This window comes from Mixophyes fleayi, chromosome 1 (genome assembly GCF_038048845.1).
Source record: "Mixophyes fleayi isolate aMixFle1 chromosome 1, aMixFle1.hap1, whole genome shotgun sequence".
NCBI classification, from domain to species: Eukaryota; Metazoa; Chordata; class Amphibia; order Anura; family Limnodynastidae; genus Mixophyes; species Mixophyes fleayi.
Window position 1 is genome coordinate 235,790,541 of NC_134402.1, and position 19,013 is coordinate 235,809,553.

Here is a 19,013-nt window from a genome sequence, read left to right on the forward strand (position 1 = left end):
AAAAAAATAATTTAAAAAGTATAAAAAAAATTCTAGTGCAATATATTCTTGCAGTCCAGAAATATTAGTACTGCAATACCTACGTTCATTGTTCTTACAGTCCAGAAATATTAGTACTGCTAAATTAAAATACGTTCACTGTTCTTGCAGTCCAGAAATATTAGTACTGCTAAATTAAAATACGTTCACTGTTCTTGCAGTCCAGAAATATTAGTACTGCTAAATTAAAATACGTTCACTGTTCTTGGAGTCCAGAAATATTAGTACTGCTAAATAAAAATACGTTCACTGTTCTTGCAGTCCAGAAATATTAGTACTGCAATATTTACCTACGTTCACTGTTTTTGCAGGCCAGAAATATTAGTACTGCTAAATTAAAATACGTTCACTGTTCTTGCAGTCCAGAAATATTAGTACCAGAGATTTAACTATAATGGAGTACAAAAATTTGCAGGAAAAAGTAGGGAAAGATCAAGACCCACTTCCTCCTAATGCTGAAGCTGCTGCCACTAGTCATGACATAGACGATGAAATGCCATCAACGTCGTCTGCCAAGGGCGATGCCCAATCTCCTAGTAGAGGGCATGTAAAATCCAAAAAGCCAAAGTTCACTAAAATTAGCAAAAAAAGAAAATTGAAATCATCTGAGGAGAAACGTAAACTTGCCAATATGCCATTTACGACACGGAGTGGCAAGGAACGGCTTATGCCCTGGCCCGTGTTCATGACTAGTGGTTCAGCTTCACCCAAGTATCTAAGCCCACCTCCCCCCCCTCTAAAAAATTTAAGAGACTTAAGCTGTCATCAACAACACAGCAAACAACTCTGCCTTCTAAAGAGATGGCATCACAAATCCCCAAGGCGAGTCCAAGGGTGTTGGTGGTTGCGAAGCCTGACCTTCCCATCACTGTATGGGAAGAGGTGGCTCCTTCCACCATTTGCAGCACGTCCTCTGCATATGCTGGAAGGATCACCCACAGTCCAGTTACAGATTTGGCTAATAAAGGTGTGAATGTTGTACACCAGGAGGAGGATATTGATGTAGCTGGCGCTGAGGAGGAACTTGACGAGGAGGATGCTGATGTGGTTATCTTAAATAAGGCACCAGGGGGGGAAACAGTTGTTGTCCATGGGATGAAAAAGCCCATCGTCAAGCCTGGTCAGAAGACCAAAAAATACACCTCTTCGGTCTGGAGTTATTTTTATCCCAATCCGGACAACAAATGTATGGCCATATGTACCTTATGTAAAGTTCAAATAAGCAGGGGTAAGGATCTTGGCCACCTAGGGACATCCTCCCTTATACGTCACCTGAAGAACCTTCATAATTCAGTGTTTAGTTCAGGACCTGTGGCTAGGACCGTCAGCAGTCCAGGAACACCTAAATCCCTTGGTCCTGTTGTATACACACCAACAACACCCTCCTCGTCAACTTCCTCCACGATCTCCATAAGAGATAGTCCTGCAGGCCATGTCGCCGGCATGACTGAGTCCTCTTTAATCCGGGATTCTTCCGGGGAATCCTGCAGCGGTACGCCTACTACTGCTGCTGCTGTTGTTGCTGCTGGTAGTCGGTCATCTTCCCAGAGGGGAAGTCGTAAGAACGCTACGTCTTTCACCAAACAGTTGACTGTCCAACAGTCGTTTGCCATGAGCACACAGTACGACAGTAGTCATCCTATGGCAAAGCGGATAACTGCGGCCGTAACAGCTATGTTGGTGTTAGACGTGCGTCCGGTGTCCGCCATTTGTGCAGTTGAATTTAGATGGTTGATGGAGGTATTGTGTCCCCGGTACCAAATCCCGTCGAGATTCCACTTCACTAAGCAGTCCAGAAATATTAGTATCAGATATTAAACTACGTTCACTGTTCCTGCAGTGCAGAAATATTTGTAACAGATATTAAACTACGTTCACTGTTCCTGCAGTGCAGAAATATTAGTATCAGATATTAAACTACGTTCACTGTTCCTGCAGTGCAGAAATATTAGTATCAGATATTAAACTACGTTCACTGTTCCTGCTACATCAATCAAGCATGAACCTGCCCTGCTATCAACTAAAACAAGAGGTAGTGACGCGCTTAACCTCCACCCTCTATATGCTGCAGAGGATGGAGGAGCAGCAAAAGGCCATTCAAGCCTACACAGCCACCTACGACATAGGCAAAGGAGTGGGGACGCGCCTGAGTCAAGCGCAGTGGAGACTGATTTCGGTGTTGTGCAAGGTTCACACTGGTACACACTGAAGGGGGCGAGGAATCAGAGGTTGAGGATGAGGACGACATCTTGCCTCAGTAGAGCCAGTTTAGTTTGTACAGGGAGAGATTAATTACTTTTTTGGTGTGGGGGCCCAAACAAACCAATCATTTCAGCCACAGTAGTTTGGTAGGCCCTGTTGCTGAAATGATTGGTTTGTTAAAATGCGCATGTCCTTTTTCAACAACATCAGGGTGGGTGGGAGGGCCCAAGGACAATTCCATCTTGCACCTCTAGCAAACTCTTGAAAACTGCCATCCTGTCTGCCACTGCACTGCCACTCCTAGATGGGCCACGTGTTTGTGCCGCCAACTTGTGTCGCTTAGCTTAGACATCCAGCTACCTCGGTGAAACCTTTTGGACTAAAAACAATATTGTGAGGTGTTCAGAATAGACTGGAAATTAGTGGAAATGAATGTTATTGAGGTTAATAATAGTGGAGGAGTGGAAAAAAATAAATAAAATATGGATTTTAGCACTTTTTATGCTTTTTTTAAAAAAAATCAGAACCCAAAACCCAAAATCAGAACCAAAACCTTTCGTGGGGTGTTTTGGCAAAACAAATCAGAACCCAAAACCTCAAGCTAATCAGAACCCAAAACACCAAAAGTGGCCGGTGCACACCCCTAAAATAAAGTTGGAGCCAATCAGACGCCTCCCTGATGGTATTGTATGATGGATAAGTGTCTGCCTGTATTTCTCAGCATTGAGGACACCATTAATCCTGACCAAATCCCAAACTCCAGTTGCTGAAATGCAGCCCCAAACTTCCAAGGAACCTCCACCATGCTTCACTGGTGCCTGCAGACATTCATTATTGTACCATTCACTTTGCAGCATTTTTTCCACACCTGTCAAAAACTTTTGCACAGTACTGTATGTTCATCATCATCATCATCTATTTATTTATATAGCGCCACTAATTCCATAGCGCTGTACTGAGAACTCATTCACATCAGTCCCTGCCACATTGGAGCTTACAGTCTAAATTCCCTAACATACACACACACACACACAGACCGAGAGACTAAGGGCAATTTAATCGCAGCCAATTAACCTACCAGTATGTTTTTGAAGTGTGGGAAGAAATCAGAGCAATCCCACTTAAACACAGGGAGAACATACAAACTCCACACAGATAAGGCCATGGTTGGGAATCAAACTCATGACCCCAGTGCTGTGAGGCAGAAGTGCTAACCACTAAGCTACTGTAATTATATTTTAATTGTAAACTTATATAGGTCTATTTGTTTCAATTCTTTAACATTAGTGTCACGAACAGCACTCACCTGAGTCTGCGTGACACTTATGTGACACAGGGTTAACCACACAACAACCACTTGGTATGTCTAAAATGATTAAATACTTCCCTATCTATGCCACACACTAGCTTTGCGATACTAATTACCACCACCAAGGTTTTTTCGGATAAGAGCTGACACTCTTATTTAGGAAGCCTTCGGTTCTCCCTAGCATTAATCCAACACAATTTACTTTAATCAGAGTTCACTTAAACCACAAGGTTTGCACAGTTTCAATTAGGTAGCGTCTGGACCAAACTGTCGCGTGAATTCATAAGAACACAGAGACTAGAACTTATTAAGTGTAATTTAATATGGAAGACACATCCACAATGCTTAAGATAAAGAGATAATAAAATGACATACAAATATAGTGCAATTGTTTCTTATAAAATAAAAAAAATAAAACACAGAATTGATACCTCACTTAGAATCAAGTTTGTGGTGCCGGGAGGAGCAGGAAAAAATGGAACCTCTTCAATTACTCCCTCAGAAGAAGAACCAGGAGTTACATTTTCAATACAGTTTTAAAGTCAAGCTACAGGGCCCCCCAGCCCCCTTCCCTGTGAGGTCAGAACCAACAGGAGGGGAGAATGCAAATTAGGGTCTTATGACTTTGCTGTTTGAATACCTCTAAGTCAAGTTTTCTTTACACCATCCTAACTTTTCAACAGTATGGTTTACGAACATGATTTTACCTTCACACAACAGGTCCTAAGTTTCCCTGCATCTGCATACCACACATGCCTCTGGTATGTATGATATTGGAGAAAATGATATGATCTTTTCCTGTGCCCTTATTCAGCTTAAATCTGTCATTAACATACAACCCAGTCTCTGCAGTCGGCCTGTCTGGGGCCTCCCAAACATGTGTGAGATTTCATTGTCTTGCAAGAGATCTCCTCAAAGGCATTCACATTTGCCATCCTGCCATAAATGGTATAAGGTGCTATCCTTATCTACCAGCCCCCCTGGGTGGTTTAACATCCACAAAACCCATTGATCTAACAGCTTCTAAGAGAACCAGGTCACACTATTTCTAGGAAGTAATACACAAACATATATTTGCAGATTTATGCCTAAACATTAGCTTGCACATGACAATTAGCATGTCATTAAAAAACAAATCACCTCTGCCAGTAGGCGTGTCATAGCATCAAATAGGTTGATTTAATTAAAATATTTCCAAGTAGCACTAGAGCTAACTTTTTGCTGTTTCAGTGTGTTGTTTTTTGCCTGGGCTAGCAATTTGTTTGGCTGTAATAGCTATGTATTGGTTTTCAGCAAAAATATTACCTATTTCCTCATTGCATTTGGTCAATAGTAAACTACTGTAGATGTGACACTGTGCTGCTTCTTAATCATAAATGTAACCTGATCTAACACAATTACAGATATCGTGCAGAGACTGAATGAAATAACTGCTCAAAGCAGGAATACAGGCTACCTAGAAAAAATGATAAGACATTTGAATGCTCAAGAACAAAAGAATGAACAACTCCTAACTACCATGAAACAACAAATAGACCTTTTACAAGCTGAATCAATGTAAGACCAACAATATCTGTTATTTTGTGTAGTTTGCAGTTTAACTGTATAAATTAGGATGCAAGGTCATTACCAAACTTGTCCAATAAAAGCTTAAAGCACTGCAGGATATAGAGTGAAATTCTAAATAAAGAAATAAAAAATATGTTGGTGAGGTCCCGGTTATGTGTTAACGCTGACACCTGGGTAAATGCAGCATATGGTGAAAGTGCCAGGGGAATACATTTATCGGTATAGGAAGTTATTTATTATTTTATAAGCTACTAGAATTGGTTGTGGAACTGTTTCTCTTCATTTAACTCAGTAAGTCTGGTATTGAAGAGGATTTTAGGCACATGTAATTACCGAATACTTTAGCCTATGGTACACATCGATTTCTTTATCATTTTCAGCAATTCCATTGTGCAACAACCATTTGAGATGGCTAAGCATTGCTGTATAATTTACATTTATCAAGTCATAGCCATGTAACATACACCTGGGGGTAAATGTATCAAGCTGAGAGTTTTCCGGCGGGTTTGAAAAGTGGAGATGTTGCCTATAGCAACCAATCAGATTCTAGCTGTCATTTTGTAGAATGTACTAAATAAAAGATAGCTAGAATCTGATGAACCCGCCGAAAAACTCTCAGCTTGATACATTTACCCCCTGGAAACCATCCAAGACAATATTGTCCAAAAGTTGCTAAAAGTCCAAATCTACCCGTTACTGCTTTATTAAATGGCTCCAGTTCCTATTTAGTGTTTTCTTTTGCCTCCACCCTATAGAAAAAGAGGGGTTATAAGCAGGCACAGTGAATCTCCTGCCTCTCGAAAAATAGGAAAAGGTCTATCAACTTTTCAGCAGCCATTTATTCCATTCTATGGAGGAGGAAGTTTGTCTTCTGAAATCAGGTAATTATTTAGGGGTTTTTTTTGTTTCAAAATAAAATAAAGAATTTCCACTCTTAAGCTAAGACTTTAGACTGAAAAAAAATAGTTTAGTATTCCTTGGGTTGTGTTTGATATTGTGGTCCTGTTGATAAATATTTTTAAATCTGATTAGTCTTAAGTAGGTGCGCACTTTCCAAGTCATGGACACATGCCACATGTCAATAATAAACATGCATTTAAATTACTCTACTTTTTGGACTATTAGACATAGTACTGCCACACAAATGCATACAAATAGAAGCACATATTGTTATATATACAGACAGATAACTTAAAAAGCATGACACCTTATACCCAGCAAAGACCAGAATTTGATATCTAGCAGTAGCCACTTTCATGTTGGCAAATAGGAAGCAACTGTGAATAATTGGGTGACATTGCAGACTGCTTTGTATTGAATACTATGACAGTAGTTGCAGTCTAGGATTTTGAGAGGTAGCTAGAATGAAGTGAATATACCAGATTAATTTCAAAACCCATCTGATTGGTTATTATTGACTCTAACTTATATGTGTAGTTAGTAGAATAGTTATGAGTAAGCTACTATGGGCCCTATTTATGAATCTCCGAAGAGGTTTAAATTCCCAAATATTGTATTTGGGGGATTGACAATATTTTCAAGTTTCCATGCGAATTATTATTAGACAATCTCTGATGTCTGCTGCAACCCCAGCCTCTTTAAGCTCAAATCCAGTCCCCATATGGGACTATGGGTATTGCGATTATACCCTATTTACTGTATCATGCTATGAAATTTGGAATTGAACCCAACAGGTAACACCATCTGAATATTTTGTATATCCTATGGGGAGAGCATCGCAGGAGAGGGATCTTCAGAGCCGCTGTCCTGGCTAACCAATTTTAATAGACACATTAATTTCTTATTATTGGGATAAGAAATGATAATTAACGTGAGCAATTTGCAATTAGTCATATGTAGACCTCTATGGGCGCAGATGAGATAAATACCTAACCTTATTTAACAGGTTGTGCCATCTGATACTGTGCATACTCTATATCTAGTCCAATCACTTTTTGGTAAATCTTTAGAATAAACTTTTTTTTTTCCATTTAGTTACTTCCATGAATCCACCGTCAGCATACATAGATTGAATATTCTGTACAGTCATGGCCAAAAGTTTTGAGAATGACACAAATATTATTTTTCACAAAGTCTGCTGCCTCAGTTTTTATGATAGCAATTTGCATATACTCCAGAATGTCATGTAGATTGATCAGATGAATTGCAATTATTTTCAAAGTCCCTCTTTGCCATGACAAGGAACTTTATCCCCCAAAAAACCCATTTCCACTGCATTTCAGCCCTGCCACAAAAGGACCAGCTGACATCAGGTCAGTGATTCTCTTGTTAGCACAGGTGAGAGTGTTGATGAGGACAAGGCTGGAGATCACTCTGGCATGCTGATTGAGTTAGAGTATCAGACTGCAAGTTTTAAAAGGAGGGTGGTGCTTGAAATCATTGTTCTTCTTCTGTTAACCATGGTTACAAAAGGGGTCTGGATCCGCACAGAGTTAGAACTTCTCTCATCTTACCCTTTTTGCCATATTCTAATTATTAGGGTTGAGAGGGTGCTCTTCCAACTAATAATCAACAGAAGAACAGGAAAAAAAGAAATAGTACTATTGAAGGCACTCGAATTGCATATGAGTGACATATTAAAAACATCATCTTTATTAAATGTCAATTAAAGTATAAAATATCGGGACGGATATCTATGACCATTTTGAATATATATTTTTGCAATGGTGAAATATTGTTAAAATATATAGAAAAGTGATTATTAGAGAGAAATAGGTGAATTAAAATAATCTTTTTTTCAACCCCTAGATGGAGCCAGCTTCAACAGGGTTAAATTGTAATAATTATTTCCTTTATTTTACTGACAGTAAAATTCTAATAATAAAGTGTTGAAATAATCCAATATTTGTGTGTATTCCTTATTTCTTCACTATACATTCATATATCCCTCTATGGATTTCACACACTTTTCTGACTCGTAACCGTACATAGAGAACTTATTATCAATTACTATAATTATTATGTTGTAATTATTAGTTATTACAACATAATATGAGACCTAGTGGGAATGCTAGGCAATGAGATAGATTGTTGATACATATTATCAGGCTGGTCACTCAGAGGCAGTTTGATTGATTTATCTTTCCAAATGTATGACTGCTTTATAGGGTTTGAGAATATTGGGATGGGGAGGTAAATTATCCTAGTGTGTATAACTATTGATCCATAATCCATAATCAGTCTACATAACAATATGGCATTCTATATAAGTGCAATTTATTTTCCTAACATTAGGTGAAAACTGGCCAATAGAACCCTATGTAAGAGAATATTGGTGAATAATCAAGTTATGATATAATAAGAAATATATGTGCTTTTGGGATGCTCAAATAATATTGGGTGTAACATTCTCAAACTGCCATGAATAAGTGGTAATTGATAATAAGTTCTCTATGTATGGTTACGAGACAGAAAAGTGTGTGAAATCTATAGAGGGATATAGGAATGTGTAGTAAAGAAATGAGGAATACACACAAATGTTGGATCATTTCAACACTTTATTAATACAATTTTGCTGTCAGTAATATAAAGGAAATAATTATTACAATTTAACCCTGTTGAAGCTGGCTCCACCTAGGGGTTGAAAAAAAGATTATTTTAATTCACCTATTTCTCTCTATTAATCACTTTTCTATATATTTTAACAATATTTCACCATTGCAAAAATATATATTCAAAATGGAACAGGGGTGGAACTGGGGTGCTTTCCTATAGTACTATTTCTTTTTTTCCTGTTCAAACGTGGTTATCTGCAAGGAAACACGATTGCTTTGCTCAAAAAGGGCTTCACATGCAAAGATATTGCTGCTAGTAAGATTGCACCTAAATCAATCATTTTTTGGATCACCAAGAACTTCAAGGAGAGAGGTTCAATAGTTGTGGAGAAGGCTTCAAGGTGCCCAAGAACATCCAGCAAGTGCCAGGACCGTCTCCTAAAGTTGATTCAGCTGCGGGATCGGGGCACTACCAGTACATAGCTTGCTCAGGAATGGCAGCAGACAGGTGTGAATGCATCTGCACACACAGTGAGGCAAAGACTTTTGGAGGATGGCCTGGTGTCAAGAAGGCCAGAAAATAAGCCACTTCTCTCCAGGAAAAATATCAGGGACAGACTGATATTCTGCAAAAGGTACAGGGATTGCACTGCTGAGGACTCGGGTAAAGTCATTTTTTCTGATGAATCCCCTTTCAGATTGTTTAGGAAATCTGGAATAACGTTTGTCCGGAGAAGGAAAGGTGAGGGCTACCATCAGTCCTGTGTCATGCCAACAGTAAAGTATCCTGAGACCATTCATGTTTGGGGTTGCTTCTCATCCAAGGGAGTGGGCTCACTCACAATTTTGCCTAAGAACACAGCCATGAATAAAGAATGGTACCAAAACATCCTCCAACAGCAACTTCTTCCAACCATCCAAGAACAGTTTGGTGACAAACAATGTCTTTTCCACCATGATGAAGGATCTTGACATAAGGCAAATGTAATAACTAAGTGGTTTGGGGATCAAAACATTGAAATTTTGGGTCCATGGCCAGGAAACTCCCGGGACCTTAATCCTATTGAGAAGTTGTGGTCAATCCTCCAGAGGTGGGTGAACAAATAAAAACCCACAAATTCTGACAAACTCCAAGCATTGATTAAGCAAGAATGGGCGGCTATTAGACAGTATGTGGCACAGAAGTTGATTGACAGCACACCAGGGCGAATTGCAGAGGTCTTCAAAAAGAAGGGTCAACACTGCAAATATTGACTCTTTGAATAAACTTAATGTAGTTGTCAATAAAAGCCTTTGACACTTATGAAATGCTTGTAATTTTATTTCAGTATACCATAGCAACATCTGACAAAAATGTCTAAAAACACTGAAGCAGCATACTTTGTGAAAACCAATACTTGTGTCATTCTCAATATTTTTGGCCATGACTGTACATTTTCAATATTTTGTTTGTGTAACTGTATTTAGTATGGTGTTCTTACTTAGCTTTATCATAACAATGACCATTATTTGAATAGAATTTAGCATTTAAATACTTTTTGTGATTCAGAATCCCTGCTTTCTGTCATGGTTACTTGTTTTCCCATGTATACAGTGCTTTGCGCATGACTTACCTGCAGAATGGCGGAAATGATCAAATGATCTTGGCACATTTACAGGATCTGCTGGTTGAGGCACAGCTCATAGAGCAAAGAGAGAAACATGGTCGTTCCAATCGTAAGAAAAACAAAAGTAGGTACATTTCTATTCTTTTGTTCTTGAGAGCTTTTATAAAATCATTTAAGCACGGTATTATGTATGAATTTAAGACTACTTCCTTGGACGACAAGCTCTTGAGAATGCATTTTTTTTGTCTTCAGTAAGGTCAGTGCCCATTACTATAAACTTTCCACACCACGTTAAGAAGCTTTGTGAAAAACTCCCATCTGTTATACTGTAATTAATGAATGCATTTCATAGCTACTTGTTCCCTAGCCAAATAGTAGACATGTTATAGGTCTTAGTAGTCTGTTTTTTTTCTTTAAGCTAAACTGTTATGTAAATGCTGTTTGAAATCAATAGGAAGAAATTCATCACAATTTAAAAATCTTCTTGTATATTTAAATTTATTTTTTACTTATGACTAGAGATAAGTAAATTTTTACTCTAATTGAGCTTTGTGGTGCAGCAAGTAATTTCGCAAAGTTCCGGCAACACAATCTTAGAGTTCCATTTCTGCTTCGCTATTCTGCATTATATTTGTAAATGCGCATTTTAGGCAGTTTGTAGTCTTTGAATAGAACTGAACCAACAGTGGTGAGTTGGGGTGGTGAGTTAGGGATAGAACTGTCAACCTTAATGACAAATTCCACGTACGAATCATGTCAAATTCCGCATGCTAATTCTAAATAAGAATATTTTGTGGCACAGTTTTGAAATTTTGCTCATCTCTACTTCTAACTAGAGGTGTATTAAATCCCATAAATTTTGAGCACTACAATTTGGCTAAATTTGGGCTTCAAAATTCATGAATTCTGGTGAATCTTGGGATATTGCAGTTATTGGTAGTTCGCTAAGATTTACAATTTATAAAAAGAAAAGAAAAAGGAGCAAATTATTGCCTATCCCCAGTGCTGCTCCCGATCAGTCTGCTTGATCGGTGCTGTTTAAAGTTAAACAACAACAAAACAAACAAAGCAACACGTAAAAAAAAATCATGCCCTTCCAAAAAATATTCATCCATCCCTAACACCTGGGCTAGTCATTGCAGGGCTGGTTCCTCTATGGATAAGAAGGGGCACAGAAAACAGTATGATTCACTTCAGTTTATATTAGCTCCATGCTGAAATACACTGTGGCCTGAGTCATGAAAAATGTGATTATGACCCAGAATAGTTACAAACAAACACACAACAAAACTATTTTGAAATTAACTTTATTAGAATAAAAGAATCTAGACTCCACAAACCCTTAATGACCACTTTATTAAAACAAAAAATGTCATGTGGATTAGGACTGGAATGCAGTTTTTTCAAATTAGATTATTATTATGTATTTATGTTACATTAATCAACGTTTGTTCTGTGAAGCCAGGAGCAGGACCAAGGTCTATGGGAGGAAGGAGAAGGCTGGATCACTGAACTAGTCTATATTTATGTATGATTATGTATTGTGTCTCAAAACAATGATACAAATCAAAAGATTTATTTTGTAGACACACGGAATCTGATACAACAGAAAAAAATGACAAAATGAAGAAAAAAAATGCAATACTTTGTTTCATTATAATTTACTTATGTTTGCATAAATGCCCATTAAACACAAATCCCATGTCTTATACAAAAGTGTTATGTAAATCTTTCACAAGTACAGATATACAAGTTTAATGAATGTATTAGAACTAAATATATTAGAGTTAAGACTGTGCTTATAAAGCAATGTTTTTGCTAATTGCATAAGGGATGTTGCTTTGTCTGTGGCAGTAGAGATTTGTTGTATATGTACATTTGTAAATGAAAAAGCATATTTGGGGGTGTAATAAATGGGAGGGGTGTGTAGTGTAATATTTGTCTTTCTGATATAGCTGTGTGTAGCAATATTAGTGCAGTGTGTGACATTTTCTAATATGTGGGTGTTTAATAGTGTGTGTAGAGGCTTTAGTTTAGGGAGGGAGTAACTTTTGAACATGAAGGGTTTAGTAAAATGTGAAGTGTTAGTATTATAAACAATTGGGAAAAATATAAAATCTGGTGTTTAAAAGTGAGTATATAAGTATATAAGTAAATTGCTGTTGTCAGTGTTGGACATACTATAACTGTATGACATTTTGGGGGAAGATTAATCAAAACTTCTAAAAGTGGAGGTGTTGCCCATAGCAACCAATCATATGCTAGCTATCATCTTCTAGAATATACTAGACAAATGATAGCTAGAGTCTGATTGGGTGCTATGGGCACACCTCTACTTTTCCTTTTTAGAAGGTTTGATAAATCTAGCCCTTAGTGATGTATATAAGGTTATAAATGTATAACCAGGGAATGATATTATTAGGGGGAGATTCAATTCAGTGCTAAGTTTCTCCGGAACATCCACGGAGACATATTGCGCCAATGTTCTGGCTGGAATCTCCACCTCTATGGGGTGCGAGGACAGATGAGTGGAGATTCTTTACAGTAATGACTGGAAATGTGCGCAGCTGGCAATTGAATCAGCCCCTTATAAAGTCTTACAACATAATGATGACCACTTACCAAGAATAGCTATTATTATCCCATAAATGTTTAATATTGATTCAAAAGATTTCTCAAGCGGTTCATTTGGTTTTATTCTTTACTTAGAAGAATATACAGCTACAAAATGGCATTTAAATGAAAAATTAATTACGCTTGAAATTGAAAATCAACAATTAGAGGATGAACTCTTCAAACTTCAGCTTCAAAGGCATAAGAATAACAGGCTTCCCAAGACAACAAATGGAGGTACAATTCTGGTTGTTTTCAAAGGGGAAAGGCTTACAAAAAAGACTAATATTATTTATTTCAGTCATACCTGTGACATGCGATAAGCGGCCATGTTATAACTGGAACTACTACATTTGAAAAAGGTTATCATACATGGGTTAATTTTTTAATTAATTTACTATTGTTTGCACATTTAATTAATCTTTAAACAAATATCTGCATTTCTGGTTATGATACAATAGTTAGCTTATTTTCTCAAGGAATTCATATGAAGATAATATCCTGATTGACTGCAGCAACAGAGATGTTCCTAGGTTTTCACAAGACCAACTCTGGCAACCAAACTTACCACGTGTAAAGACCCTCCTCCCATTCACAATAACATGGTATAAAGTTACAAATTTAAAGGAGGAGACTTCTGTTTAATGTTACTATGGTGTTCTTGAGGGCATACAATTTAAGCATATTAATCATGTTTTCATAAAAAAATTAACATAATGGAAATTCAAATCTCCTGTTCCTATCTTGACCAGCTTTGATTGAAACTGACTAAACACAGGCTGCTCTGTCAGATTTAGCAGTGCAAATGTGGTACCAAATTTGAAGGATCCAGTTATTGAACAGCTGAATGATAGATCCAATAGAGCACCAGAAGTGTGATCGCATCCATTGTCTGACCAGATTTACTATACATTCCAATGGACATTTGAGAGCTCCCCGAAGCTGATGTTAATTGGGAGCAGAGGTCTTTTGTAATTGTCATTGTCTGGCCAATTAGGTTTAAAATGGTCTGTCACAATCACAGCATGGTAGGGACACCATCATTCTAAAAACAGTTACAGATCCAGTCTCTCATTGGATGATGAGACCACAAACTCAAGGCCATTATTAATCAAGGGGTAAAATTAGTATTTGCCCTGGGTCTACCTGGACAGTGGCTCCATCATTAAACTTTCAAGTAATGGATGCCCTAAAAGTGCTCCCATCAAAGACCTCAAGTAGCTGAAGAATGCAAGAGACCTCATGTTTTAAAGAGAAAAGCTTATATTTTCCTCCTCAGCTTTGAGGATGCCCTTACAATATAAGAAACCTATTTAAAAAATAAAAAAATGTAACATGGTATAAATTGTACCAGAAGAAATATAACAACATAATTTCTTTTGTCTGTACTCCTTTATTGATAAAAGTTGATACTTTTGGATTAGAGTTGCAAGTTCCTCTATATGGTTTGTAACTTCGTCTTAAAACAGCAATGTATAACAACTGACTGGTTAGTTAGAAATGAGTATATACACAATCATTGGGAGAGATTCAATTAGCCTCGTTGTTCTTACAGGATCTTGAGACTAATTGAATGTCTGTAATGTCTGGAACACATTTTACTTGGGTAATCTTTTACTTGGGTAATCCACAAACTTACAAATAGTAGCACAGGTCACAAATACAGAATTTTATTTTTTACATAAAAAAAATTTTAAACCTCCCATTTACACATAATATTGGTGTTTTATCTAGTATGTAATAAATATTTCAATTAATGGGGTCCCATATTAATAAGAGCACTTACTAAATATTTAGATACTCAATAAAACAAAATTGTTATTTGATATTTATAAACACATTAGTTTGTTTAGTTTGTTACTATAAGTAGATGTCATCATTAGCATGAGTCCAGTTAGTTGTTTTTTTTTTTTTATAAATGTTTAATAACTTATAGCATATTTTCTTGGGAATGTTGTTCTCAATACGTTTGCTTTTTTGCCTTTTAAGTAATAATATCATGGCTGGTCTGGACTGTTGAAAGAATCAGCACAATCACAATGTTAATAATATTAGTGACATATCTTTGATGGCACTGTGATCCCCTAAATGTTGTGTAGAAAGGTTTCAAAGATGCTTGATAATTTCTCTTCAAGCTGTCTGTTGGTCAATGACAAGCAGGTTTGTAACATATGCATAGAGATTATCAAAAGCTGTAATGTTTCTGCCAGGGTATGTTTACACCTATTGAGTAATGCACATTAATGTTTTAAATAAAACAGGTGGTGCAATAAGGAAAAGGTTGTTATAGTGTGGTTATTAGTGTACATAACCATGGGAGAGGCATTCTCGTAGTTACAGCTGATAATAAGTTGTTTATTTAATACAAAGTTGAACCTGTCCCAAAGAATAGAAAAAAAACCAAACAAAATATTAAATATACCCATACACTCTGCAAGTCACAGGACAATTCTGTTTCTTGTAGATAGATTTATCTGCATTTGTGGGTCCATTCAAAACATATATTTATTTTCCTAAATTAAAGATACTAACAAATTCTTTTTCTCTACTATCTCTTCCATCACTTCCTTTTCCACAAGTCAATCCCTATTTGAAAGGAATAACGATAGTACATACCTAGAATAATTAGTCACACTGGCATATTATACATTGCATTTCTATGTCAATGACAACACATTCATTTGCTACTGATAATTTGTAGCAATTGTCACATTAGTTTCTGCTTACTAAAAAACAAAGTGTCATTTTTGAGAGGAAATATGATTGTTTTAGTTTTAATACCTTATGTTTTATTTTATCATATTTTTGCATTTCTAGATGTTAAGAAGCCCATACATTTCCCCAGATTCATGAAAGAGCACACCCATCAAAATATAAATACTCTAAATGCAGAACTAGAAGTCTTAAAGCAAGAATTTGAAATTCAGAAGCTAAAGCATCGTATAAAAACCTCTGTTACTCGGCGAGCCAAACCTCAGCTGGATCCAATGGTAACAAATTGTTTTGAATGCCTTTGTCCAGTGTATGTGCATAATATTATGTAATTAGACTACAGCAAACACACACTATACACACACTGATATTATGATAACAACGTTACAGGAAATGAACAAACCAGACCTCCCTGATCCTGCCAAGCACTTTTTGAACTTCAATCATGGGCTTGAGCCAGCTCCTTATGACCCAATGTAAGTACTTCTATATACTTGTTCACTGGAATAATTGCTTTCAATGTATATACCTTTAAGTAAAGTGATTATGAGAAACTAACAATGTAAAATAATGCAAAGAATAATACATTGAGTACTATACAGATACAGATAAATTATACAGCCAGCCTATATTAAAAAATATTTTCCAGCTACCATGTACTCTACTGTTTTTCTCTGTTAACTTACAGTACAGGCTTTGTGGTGTTTTATGACTATCTTCTTGGACTTGACCCAACTTATCGAGTATGCAGATTAGCTGTGAGTCTTTGCAGTGGAGGACAGGAGATGGGAAATCCTTCAACCCTTCCACCTGTGTACTGTGAGGCTGCTTTATCCAGCTTCCATGGCAACAACAAACAGAATATAGCTATTTTGGCCACAAAGCAGGTTGTTCCCAGGTAACTATGTCAATTAAGTTTTGTTAAGTCCATTCTGTAGATATTCTTGGTAAAATAAGGAATAAAGAATTTATATGCTCTTTAGTCATAATTATAATTTTTTACAAAATTTCTTCATCTAATTACATTTTTATTTCTATTTCAGTGGAAGAAAATAAACCTGTGTTTAAAGTTATAGGAGTAATGAGGGGTGTATTAGGCATGAATACAAGTAAAGGCTGGATGCTGAGATAACTTTTTCCTAAACAATACACTGTATTTTAGTTTGAATCCCAAGGGGTATATTTACTAAGCTGCGGGTTTGAAATAGTGGAGATGTTGCCTATAGCAACCAATCAGATTCTAGCTGTCATTTTGTAGAATGTACTAAGTAAATTATAACTAGAATTTGATAGGTTGCTATAGGCAACATCTCTTTTTCGAACCCGATGTTTAGTAAATCTAGCCCCAAGTGTCAGTATGCCATTGTACTACTGTCCCAGTGAAGGTGGTTCACTACAGCACATATTGCGTAACTTATAATCAGGGGAAGCTGGGAGCTCAGAGGTTGCAGCTCTCTGTTCTACAACAATTTGCTGCCAGTCCCCGGCAGATGCACATCTAAATTGTGGGTCATAAGTGATTTTATAAGCACATAATTGCATTCTAAAAAAACCTCTCTATTTAATAATTGTAAATCACCTTTGTTTGGTGGACATAACCACCTTAACAAATTCTACTTCTTTTGCTTTGCTCCTTTCACACCCAAGTTTTGTACAAATCTAGAACAGAGTACCTAGGTGTTCATGGTGAGTTTGGTGTACGCCAGTTTGCTTATTGTAAAAATTTGCAAAGTTGTACTGTGCATACCGAATAAAAAAGCATAGGTCTACACTATTGTGCACAGTTGGTACTTGTACCTCCCGACTCTTGCAGAGGCGGAACAAGGGAGGGAAGGGCGTACAAACACAGGGCGAGTACAGAAAGGGCATATTTGCGTGATTGTAATCTATATGCCTGTCAGTAGCATGTGCCTGAAGACTGGTGCAAATATATATTGTATGATTTTGTGGGTGTGCTTTGAATTAATTTGAATAAAATTGAATTAAAACACAAATCACACAAATGCATACTATGTAATAGTATAGACTAGATCAACGTGTTATGCTTTTTTACAGGGCACGTCCTTCTCCAAATATATCTCTAATAATTGAATTACAAGCATCTGGTGGTTACGATCCTTATGGTCAAGAAGTCAGTCGTTTAATTCCCAGAGGATGGGTAAAGCTGGACATTTTTGACTATCAAAATCGAGTTATAAGTGGACAGTGGAAAGTTCCAATTCGCATCCTTCCTGTCAAACCATCACTGACTACAGGGGCATTGAACGGAGTACCTCAGGTACCATGTCGAATTATGTGTCTAATCATGCATTTCCAAAAATAAACAAATGCAAACCTATTTTTTAAACACACATCATTACATTCTGAATGGTATCTAAACAATAAGTTCCAGTGTCAGAAGAGAACCAGATATGAAACACTGCACCAGGTATTCATTAGACTTCCTTAAATGCACACTATTGTAATGTATTTTCCAAATAAGATGCAAAAGGAAGGGTGCACCCATACACATACAAAAATTGTTGAATTGTCAACAGAGGAAAAAGAATATGGTATAGCAGGGCACTCTAATGAATGAATAAACATATAAAATCATAATCTTTATTAAAAACAAATATCTAATTATAGGATAAGTCCTTATCTTAGAGGAAGAAACTAATAGCTAAATTTAAAGATGTATGATGAATATTACCAAAAAAATAATGATAAACTGTTAAGATAGACTGTCTTTCTTAACAGTTTATCATTATTTTTTGGTAATATTCATCATACATCTTTTATATTTCACTATTAGTTTCTTCCTCTAAGATAAGGACTTATCCTATAATTAGATATTTGTTTTTAATAAATTTCAATAAAGATTATGATTTTATATGTTTATCCATTCATTCAAGTTCCAGTGTCAGTATTGAGTATTTGGCATGAGACACCACACGCATAACTACATAATAAAATCTATAAGCAGAAGGCAGCACACTGATAGTGGTAGTCCTTAAACTAGTAATGCTAACTTGCCCTTGTATATATTGTTTTATAATGTTAGTTTATTTATGTACCATTTACTCTTCTCTTTGTAGCTGGACTCTGCAGAGTTGTACATTCGCCTTGTAAATGCAAGGGACGCTGATATACAGAGTTCTTACCCCATTGACATCAACAACTTGGTATCTTATAAATACCCTCCTCTGGTAGGTCCTAAACAAAATATTACTATCATTCTTTTGTTACATAATCCCTGTTTTGTTTGATGTAGTATAGAAAATAAGAAGATCACCAGATTTGCTTTACTCATGAGGATCAGTCCTTCAAGAATTTATTTTGGCCAGTGCTTCTGGGCTGTTGGGTCCTTGGTTTTGGCACTTAAGGTACCGCCACATGTTTACTGTCATTCTTGAAGTATTTTTTAAGATATTTTGAAGAAAATATGTGCTGGTTCTCTCTTTATTG

At 36.6% G+C, this 19,013-nt stretch overlaps 1 protein-coding gene across 2 annotated transcripts in view; it reads left to right on the forward strand.

Moving 5' to 3' along the window:
- Window positions 1–19,013, forward strand: part of LOC142107538 (coiled-coil domain-containing protein 17-like) — a 34,541-nt gene that overhangs the window by 14,468 nt on the left and 1,060 nt on the right. Inside the window, exons 4-12 of one of the 2 annotated variants that reach the window (XM_075191021.1) lie at window positions 4,954–5,107; window positions 5,875–6,000; window positions 10,229–10,365; window positions 12,951–13,091; window positions 15,672–15,844; window positions 15,957–16,042; window positions 16,255–16,464; window positions 17,622–17,844; window positions 18,644–18,754. In XM_075191021.1, coding sequence (XP_075047122.1) covers window positions 4,954–5,107; window positions 5,875–6,000; window positions 10,229–10,365; window positions 12,951–13,091; window positions 15,672–15,844; window positions 15,957–16,042; window positions 16,255–16,464; window positions 17,622–17,844; window positions 18,644–18,754 — 1,361 coding nt within the window. The remainder of the gene's footprint in view (window positions 1–4,953; window positions 5,108–5,874; window positions 6,001–10,228; window positions 10,366–12,950; window positions 13,092–15,671; window positions 15,845–15,956; window positions 16,043–16,254; window positions 16,465–17,621; window positions 17,845–18,643; window positions 18,755–19,013) is intronic. The other variant, XM_075191030.1, reaches the window with a different exon arrangement.